This window comes from Thermobia domestica, chromosome 10 (genome assembly GCF_964235325.1).
Source record: "Thermobia domestica chromosome 10, izTheDome1.hap1.1, whole genome shotgun sequence".
NCBI lineage: Eukaryota > Metazoa > Arthropoda > Insecta > Zygentoma > Lepismatidae > Thermobia > Thermobia domestica.
Window position 1 is genome coordinate 259,356,953 of NC_137463.1, and position 9,218 is coordinate 259,366,170.

The 9,218-nt window shown below is 36.6% G+C and overlaps 1 protein-coding gene across 1 annotated transcript in view; it reads right to left on the minus strand.

Annotated features, from left to right (window-relative positions):
- LOC145661915 (uncharacterized) overlaps positions 1-2,884 on the minus strand; it is a 213,892-nt gene extending 211,008 nt beyond the window's left edge. The window contains exons 1-3 of the mRNA XM_081727262.1: positions 2,797-2,884; positions 2,042-2,112; positions 76-111 (exon numbers count right to left, since the gene is read on the minus strand). Coding sequence (XP_081583388.1) covers positions 76-111; positions 2,042-2,112; positions 2,797-2,884 — 195 coding nt within the window. The remainder of the gene's footprint in view (positions 1-75; positions 112-2,041; positions 2,113-2,796) is intronic.
- Between the last annotated feature and the right edge of the window lie 6,334 nt (positions 2,885-9,218).

Consider the following 9,218-nt stretch of genomic DNA (forward strand, 5'->3'; position numbering starts at 1 on the left):
TCTAAATATTACACGAAAAGGTATGTATTTTAAACGTAACTCCTACTGTGAAATTAGGAAAAGAAATTCCAGTACCGGGAACCCGTTCTTTCCTGGTGGACCAATGGTACCCTGAAAATTTAAAAGAAAAACATATTTCAATGCATAATGTATTTGTTTGTAAGTATAACTCATACCAATATTTGTGATTTGAACCTTAAACTATCTCGTACATTCCATGAGTTACTGCTTTAATAATAAACACTGAAGAAAACACTGTACTTTAAGTTCACAATGTGCATTACGTTTACTTAGACTGTTAGTATCCAATATAGTTACAATGTGTTACGAGTACATAATTATTTGATTTGTGGCCATTGGTGTAAAACCATATAAATCCAGAAAACATTTTGTGACTGAATGCAAACCAAAATTGTCCATTCTTTCAACTGAGTTCTTTTTCAAATGTTGCAATATCCCCTCATATCAGTAAAACACCACGTGCTTCGACAAAAGCACCAGCAAGCAGTCGACGGAAGACGAAGAGATACGAAGAGGACCCCTTCAACCCCTTTACAGGCTTCGCCTCCAAAATTGTCTATAAAAGCGGACATCTCGAGACAGAAAACGTCAGTTATCAACTGTCTCTCCAAGCTGCCCTGGCCGGAAGGTACTTCCCTACCCTTATATCTGAGCTGCACCGGGCAAGAGATATCCTCACTTATCTCCGAGCTGCATCGGGCAGGAGATATTAATCTACCACTGCGCTGCATCGGGCAAGAGATTCCTTACTCATCTCCGTGCTGCACCGGGCAGGAGATATTGTAAATCTGCGTTGCATTGGCCGGAAGATACTCCTCTACCCTTATATCTGAGCTGCATCGGGCAAGAGATATCCTCACTTATCTCCGCGCTGCATCGGGCAGGTGATATTAACCTACCACTGCGCTGCATCGGGCAAGAGGTTCCTTACGTATCTCCGCGCTGCATCGGGAAGGAGGTTCCTTTAGACACAGTTGCATCGGGCAGGGTCATTCTTAACCAATGAACCTTAAAAATCTGCGAGCTGCTGTGGGCAGGAGGACAAACTTATGGTGGCAAGAACTACTAGAGAAATTACTTATTTGTAATTTAGTGTAAAAACTGTACAGAAAGTTTGTAATAAAAAAAAAGTTGAGAGGAAAACCCGTGTAGCGTTACTCTACCAAATATTACAATATTTAGTGGGTCTGTTGGGCAGAAAATATTAGAATTTTTCAGAAAAGATAGAAAGGTTATTTTTTTAAAAAGTATCTCCACGGTCTCTAAGTTAATGCAATATTTTTAAATAGTTAGTTAAATAAATATTCGAGGTATTGAAATAGGCTATTTCAATCGGATATAGGCTCGACACCTTAAAATCGATTGCTTAAAAACTTATTTATGACAGGTATCAAAATCGTAAATAATTTATAAAAGGTGACATAGAGGTCAGGTATACTTGCCTCCATTAGTGTATCTACCAAATAATAAATTTTCAGTCCAACTTGCACTAACGATAGGAGTGTTTTTTTTTTTTTTTTTTTTAATACTTGACATTAGTACGGTACGGTTCGTCCCCAAGTAACGAGGCACTTTTGTTTCTAATCCGATTATCTAGTTTTCATTGGCCTATCGATTGAACAACTCTAAGCTCGATCATCAAGAAGTGCTAATGAATTCTAGTATCTACTAGCATGAAATGTTATTGAGAATAACTAATTCAGAACCTTCAGATACCAACAAAAGTTCAATTCTTTGATAAGAAGAAACAGATACCTTATTACATAAAATGCGTACTTTTGTTTTTGGATAATAGTGGACTTAGCCAGTTTTCACCAATGCCATCGAATGTTAATAAATCATGAAAGTTGGTCAAATAGCAACTGCGTTCAAGTTTGTTGTAAGAGAACCAGGTTCAATTCTCGGCCAAGTACAGGGTTCGTTTTCCATTTCCTTAATCTTAATTGTTGATTATGTATTCACAAGCAAAACTCAAAAATAGTAACAAAGAACATAAAATATTAACAGTGGCGTCACTTACGGGTGGTCCTGGTTCTCCTTGGTCTCCCTTTTTGCCTTTTTTCCCTCGCTTTCCCGGTGGCCCCGGGGGACCTGGAAAATAAAAGAACAAAACTATTCTTAGTACACACTTTCACCATATTAGTTGTATTCTTTTCGTTTATTATTGTATCAGTAACAGTAAATAATAGTAATAGTACAAACTAAGTCATTATTGCTAAAATTGAAAGACAAGAAAACAGGGCCGGCCCTAGGCAATTTACCACCCCGTGTAATGACATCATTAGCCGCCCCCTTTCTTCAGAAAGAACAAATCTTAAAAGCGAATATTTTAAATATGCTACCTCATCATGAACAACGAAGGGGAAGGAAAGGGCACTCGCACTCAAAAAGGCCTAAACTCTACAAATGAAATCTCGTTGTGTCTGTGTTTTTCTTTAAATAATAACCTATTACGTTACTGAAAGATAAAGCAAACAGACCTGCAGAGAAAAGACGATAACCATTTTTATAGAATTCAATATCGAGTTTCAGTCTCAGTATATCAGTTTGCAATTCCAGTGCAACTAAGTTTTTTTATATTTTTATTTCTGGATTTTCCTTCTACATCTCTTCTTTTTATATAGAAAACTTGTTTCCACTTTCAATGATAAGGAACTTGTTTGTGGCAAAGACAAGACTAGTTTTCATATCAAAACTGTGATAACTAATTAAATGGAACAGTTGTTTGCTACTGTTCGAGAATTGAGTTCTCGTATTTGACAACTATAAAGGAACCCATGTTGTGATTTGTTTGACCACTTGGTTTAGTCTCTTTCAATGGAAGCTCCGATACCGTGCAATTATTCGTCATCACATTGAACATGATCGGGGGTTTTACTGGCGTGCAATTCACTACCGTAAGGAGGAAATGACTTTATGTATATGGCTTCGATGCTGACAATCGACGTTCAGTCATGTCCAAAATGATTGTCGCATGTCTATGTTGTTGTAGGAATATAATTTGATAACGATTTCGCCCGGTATTTCTTATAATGTTGATATGTTTATAATCGGCAAAGACATATAAATGGTAAATTTCATGTCAAAAGAGCAGTAAATAAGAACAATATAACAAAAAAAACTTTCTTGTCCATTTAACAACACTTTATTTTACTCATTCTAATTTTCGTATTTATAATTCTTTTCCTATGAAATTTACCACAAATACACATTTCCCGATTATACACATAGTAACAGTATTACGAGTACCCTGCAAAATCATTATCAAATTATATTCCCAGAACTAGACAGTTATTATAGATATATGACAATCATTTTGGACATGATTGTACATATGAATCAGTCAATAAATAATCCTCGTAGTTTTGACTTCAAGGACGAAGTGAAAGAACAGCACACTCTAGCATATGTAAGTGATTACTTGTCAAATTAACGCTTCAAAAAACACTAATAACAAATGTAGCAAAATGTATTGTTTACCTCATTGACAAGTTTGAAACATTTTACGTATCTTACGAAAATACTTTGAGCGTATACGACGGGGGACCCAAAAGAAAGCGGATTGAAAGAGCGCTGCCGTTCCTATGCGTAATAAGGAGTTCTCCTTCTAGGTAGGTCTAGTAGAGACCTTCCCAGATCAGTTGGCCAAGCGGCGTCTGCGTAGGAGGTTAACGTTTGATCGTATTATTGTTTTTCTCAACTGTTCTCGTTTGCTGCCTGCGAAATCGTTATGGCAGATTCAAAGGAACAAGGAGTGTGTTTGCTTCCTACTTGGAAAATCGGAAACGAAAACTTACCAAATGCTTCAACAGGCTTTCAAGAAGGATACTATGAACCGCACACAATTTTTTGAGTGTTTTGGGCGCTTTAAGTATGGTGAGATGAGTGTTGAAGATCATGCTCGTTCTGGGTGTTCATCATTTCGAAACGACGAAAACATCGAACAAATCTGTCCCAAAATCAGCGAGGATCGCCGTTTCATGATCGACGATATTTCGAAACAGGCAGGAGTGAGTTTGAGCTCGTACCAGCACGAGGTTTTGCAAATGAGACATGTTGTCGCTAAGTTTGTTTCTCGCCTGCTCACACAGGATCAAATCATTCGTCTGAATTTGAGCCAGGACTTGAAAAATCAGATTGAAAGTGATCCAGCCTTTTTGACCAACATGATGACATTTTCCGAGAATTAAACAAAATCTAAAAGGAAAATGTTTTGATGGTGTAGAGGCTGTAAAAAGAACTTCGCAGAGCGCATTGGATGATATAAAAGTTCCAGAGGTGCTTCAAACAGTGGGAAAGAAGATGGGAGAAATGAATCGCATTTAATGGAGAGTACTTTGAAGGAGACTGAAAGAATTTTGTAAAAAAAAAAATAATAAATTATTCTTTTAGAACGAAAGCTTGGTTTCTTTTGGGTCCTCCCTCGTAAATCACAGTTCTAAGCAACTATGTTAGCCACTGCAGTCTGGATTCTAACCGTTGCACTATCCAAGAAAACACATTTACGTATGCATTGCTTTAACTACTTAATACGTTAAAATTAAGCCCCAAATATTAATGAAATTCCTTTTTGTTTTAGGAAACATTACAAGCATCCTTTTACTAACAAGTATAAGATAATTAGAATAGTGTTTCTGGAGTAAACTATTGCATCTATAAATCTACAGCGGAAGAATATCAGTTAATGAATTCACATTTGTATTCCGTGGCAAAAGTTTTTTGAAGAATTCTGCAGTAGTCGCTTGGTATGCAAAGTGCAACGACTCATTTGCTAGAAAGAACATTAACATAGACTACCCTTACTCGTTATGTAAAAGACTCGCACGACTCTATGCTTGCCTTGTTCGAGGAAATTATACTTAACGAGATTCAGGGTTTCCAAAGGTTAACTTCTTCCTCACATACTGGCAAACAAAATAAAAGAAATGAAAATACATTCCTGACAGCAGAAGAAAACCAATTGCATATTCGAGAAATTACGTCTTTGATTCCCGATGCTAATCAGAAGTTTTTGTTTTTCCATGGTTTAATTTCATAATTTATTTGTCTTTTTACCCCCCCCCCACACGCGCACACACACACACACACAAAAAAACAGAATTATAATATGTTACAAGAAGATTATTTCACTTCATTACGAGGAGTCTTCTTAAACTTAAAAAAAGAAGACCCAAGTCATATACCAGTTGAGCAGTTGATATATATAGTGGCGCATTTAGGATTTTGTTTCGGGGGGCTTTGCTAACTTTCGGGGGGGGGGGGCTTTGCCTGAAAATGTGAAAATTCTAAAAGATATTTCATATACTTTACTATAGCAAGTAAGATTTCCGGGGGCTTAAGCCTGAAAGCCCCCCTAAATACGCTACTGTATATATATATATATATATATATATATATATATATATATATATATATAGTGGCGGATCCAAGGGGTGCTATAGGGGCTATAGCCCCCCTTAACGCTCATTAATACACTGGATAAAATGAGCTTCAATCCTGCTTTACACTGGATAAAACGGTAAATATCATATCCTGGATCCGCTCCTGTATATCTATCTATCTATCTATCTATCTATCTATCTATCTATCTATATATATATATATATATATATATATATATATATATATATATATATATAGATAGATAGATAGATAGATAGATATGTGTGTGTGTGTGTGTGTGTGTGTGTAAACACCACATATTTTCTCTGTAGTAGCACGGGATTGCCAGGACACAAGAAATGTATAGCACCTAGGTTACTAGGCTATATTACACGTAGATGTATGTTTTTAATTAAGAGATAAACAATTGTGCATTTTTCGTCTCAACTAAGTAATCCACTTTTTTTTTCTTTTACAAAGGATACGTTGACAACCTTGTGTGGTGGCGGCCACTACAGTGTCCCCTTACGAAAGCTTCTATTTAACACAATGCTACTTCACGAGTGGCGGATACTGAGAGTTGCTCGAAACGGTTGCGCCAAAGCAGACAGTAATAACAACTGTATTAGTGGAAGCAACTGCAGTTGCTTCGTATGAAAGCTCCAATTTAAAGCAATGTTTCCCTACCAGTAGCGCAACTCACTGGCTTCGTATGGAAGAGGGCTTAAGAACGAACTTGGAAACTGAAAAACACTGAAATAAAATGACTGGAGCAGAAAATAGAATCTCCGAACAACCAATGGAAGCGAGATATATTTGAGAAAGACCTAGAGAATATCACTTGCACCTCAGTTGCTAAAATTGCGGTAGCTCAATATTTAACGTCTTCCATAAACGTTTCATCTTTTGACTCAGGAACTACCTTCTTTAATATAATCAATGAATTCGTTCTTCTTACACACCTTAGAGCCCTTTCGTGACTATATAACCAGTGTATGCGTCTTCGGCGTGGAAGACCCGTGTTCAAGTCCCGAAGAGGTCTCATACGATTTGGATCCCACGTTAAGCTGTAGATGCACTTCTCACATAGCCTCGGTGATGAACTCGGAATGAGAAAGCACGTTTCGTTCAAAAAGAAAAAAAAAGACGTTCCGCGAATTCTGTTCTATTAGTTCTTTTAAACTAACTAACTCTGTGGCTTATGGAACCCGGAGGTTCAATGCCACATTCACAAAAGCTCTCCATTGAATTCTGTCCTTAGTAAATTTGATTCAGTTTCTACTTTGTATTCCTGTTTCTGCGAGATCCATCTTAATATTGCCCTCCCATCTGCGCCTAGGTCTTGCTAATGGTCGTTTTTTGAATGGATTTCCAGTTAAGATTTTGAAAGCTTTCCTACTTCCATTCTGGCTACATGACCTGCCCACCTAACCCTCCTAGATTTGATGACCCTAACAATGTTTGGTAAACTCTATAAATTATGTAGTTCCTCGTTAAGAAGTTTCCACCATCTCTCTTGGGCTCGAATATTCGTCTCAGGATCTTATTCTCAAATACTTTCAGTCTACGTTGTTCCCTCAGAATAAGTGACTATATTTCTCAACTATACAGGACAACAGTCATGATCATCATTTTAAATATTTTAAGCTTTAAATTTCTCGACAGAATTCGTGATGACAAGAGGTTTTGAATTAAATAATAACACGGATTCCCTGCTTTTGGTCGACATTTAATTAGTTCGTCTAGCCCTCGCATATTTTTCTATTTGTTTGCGAAGGCATTGTTAATTTCTTCTTAAGACGGTTCTATGTTGTTTATAGATAGAGATTTGTTGAATAGATCATTCAAGATTTAAAAAATGATATCAAGTCCTGAACTTCCCTTGAAAATGGCGCAGGCATATTGTTTATCTAGGAATTGTGAACTTCCCTTGAAAATGGCGCAGGCATATTGTTTATCTAGGAATTGTGAACTTCCCTTGAAAATGGCGCAGGCATATTGTTTATCTAGGAATTGTGAACTTCCCTTGAAAATGGCGCAGGTATATTGTTTATCTAGGAATTGTGATTTCCCTTGAAAATGGCGCAGGCATATTGTTTATCTAGGAATTGTGAACTTCCCTTGAAATTAGCACAGGCATATTGTTTATTTAGGAATTGTTACACCATTGAAAGTTCAGAATTCATCGCCCTGTAGATTGATACAGATACCATTTTATTAATGCGATTAAAAGTACCGGTTCTTGAATTTCTTTCAGCTTAAAGACTGACCTATGGCAATACCAGAAGTTCTGAACCCAAATTCTTTCTTACGTTCTCTTATGTTCTTTGTCGTGAACTTAAAGTCCTTGATGCTAACTATGAAACTCCTATATTATACTGATTATGATAGTTTGGACGCCATGCAAGGGACGTTTTTAATTTACTATCACATAACAGAGGCAAGATACATGTGAATACGGATCATTTTAGTTTAGGACCTACATAAACTTAATTCGAAAAGAAAAAAATATAAAAATAAAATATAACCCAAGCAAATGCTTGTGTTTTAAAAACTTGTGTTACAGCTTCGGCAATAGTGACATAGATTCGACAATAGTGACACAATTTCGACAATAGTAACACAGTTTCGATAATAGTGAGACAGTTTCGGCAATAGTGACAGTTTCGATAATAGTGAGACAGTTTCGGCAATAGTGACACAGTTTCGATAATAGTGAGTCAGTTTTGGCAATAGTGACACAGTTTCGATAATAGTGACACAGTTTAGGCAATAGTGACACAGTTTCGATAATAGTGAGACAGTTTTGGCAATAGTGACACAGTTTCGATAATAGTGAGACAGTTTTGGCAATAGTGACACAGTTTCGATAATAGTGACACAGTTTTGGCAATAGTGACACAGTTTCGATAATAGTGACACAGTTTAGGCAATAGTGACACAGTTTCGATAATAGTGAGACAGTTTTGGCAATAGTGACACAGTTTCGATAATAGTGACACAGTTTTGGCAATAGTGACACAGTTTCGATAATAGTGACACAGTTTTGGCAATAGTGACACAGGTTCGGCAATAATAAAAGAAAAGATATATTGCAGAAACTGTAGCACTTATTAAAATATAGATGACTGCTTTGGTAAGATTAATTATATACTGCACATAGATGAAATAGATAAATAGTTAGAGATATACAGTGATCTGATCATATCTCTATTACACTGATCACTTTGTTTCATAGTCTTTCTAAATCATCATCGGTAAGAAATCAAACTTTTTACAACACACAACTCAAAAGTCTTAAAACAACTGTGATAGAACACAGGTAAATTCTGATATGGACATAATTTATTTTTATTCTACACGATATATTCCGCTTGATCGATGCACTAGTTTGCATGTTCTTCCAAATTTTTCATTGGGTGTAGAAACGCAGTTTTTTTTTTTTTTTTTATTTTCGATTCTGCGAAGCTCCTTATTCATAGCGACCCAAAAGTATTGAGACGATTTGTTTTATAAAGTTACAGTGCGTGCCATCTAGCGGCTGACATAGGAACTGCGTAGTCCAGTACTTCGTGTAACATGTGACTACTCGTTCTTTAACCTGTGAACACGGACGTGTTTGCAAGTAAAGTGTTTCCACCTTGTCATCGCCAGCATGGATGAGTAAAGAGAGGCAACCAAATTTTCTGTTAAAGTGGGCAAAAGTGTGGTTGAAACTCACCCTACTCACCAGGTTTAGCTTCTACCGATTACTTTCTCTTCTCGAAATTGAAATATGTTTTAAAAGGGTGTCACTGTCAAATCAGGCCTGCAAC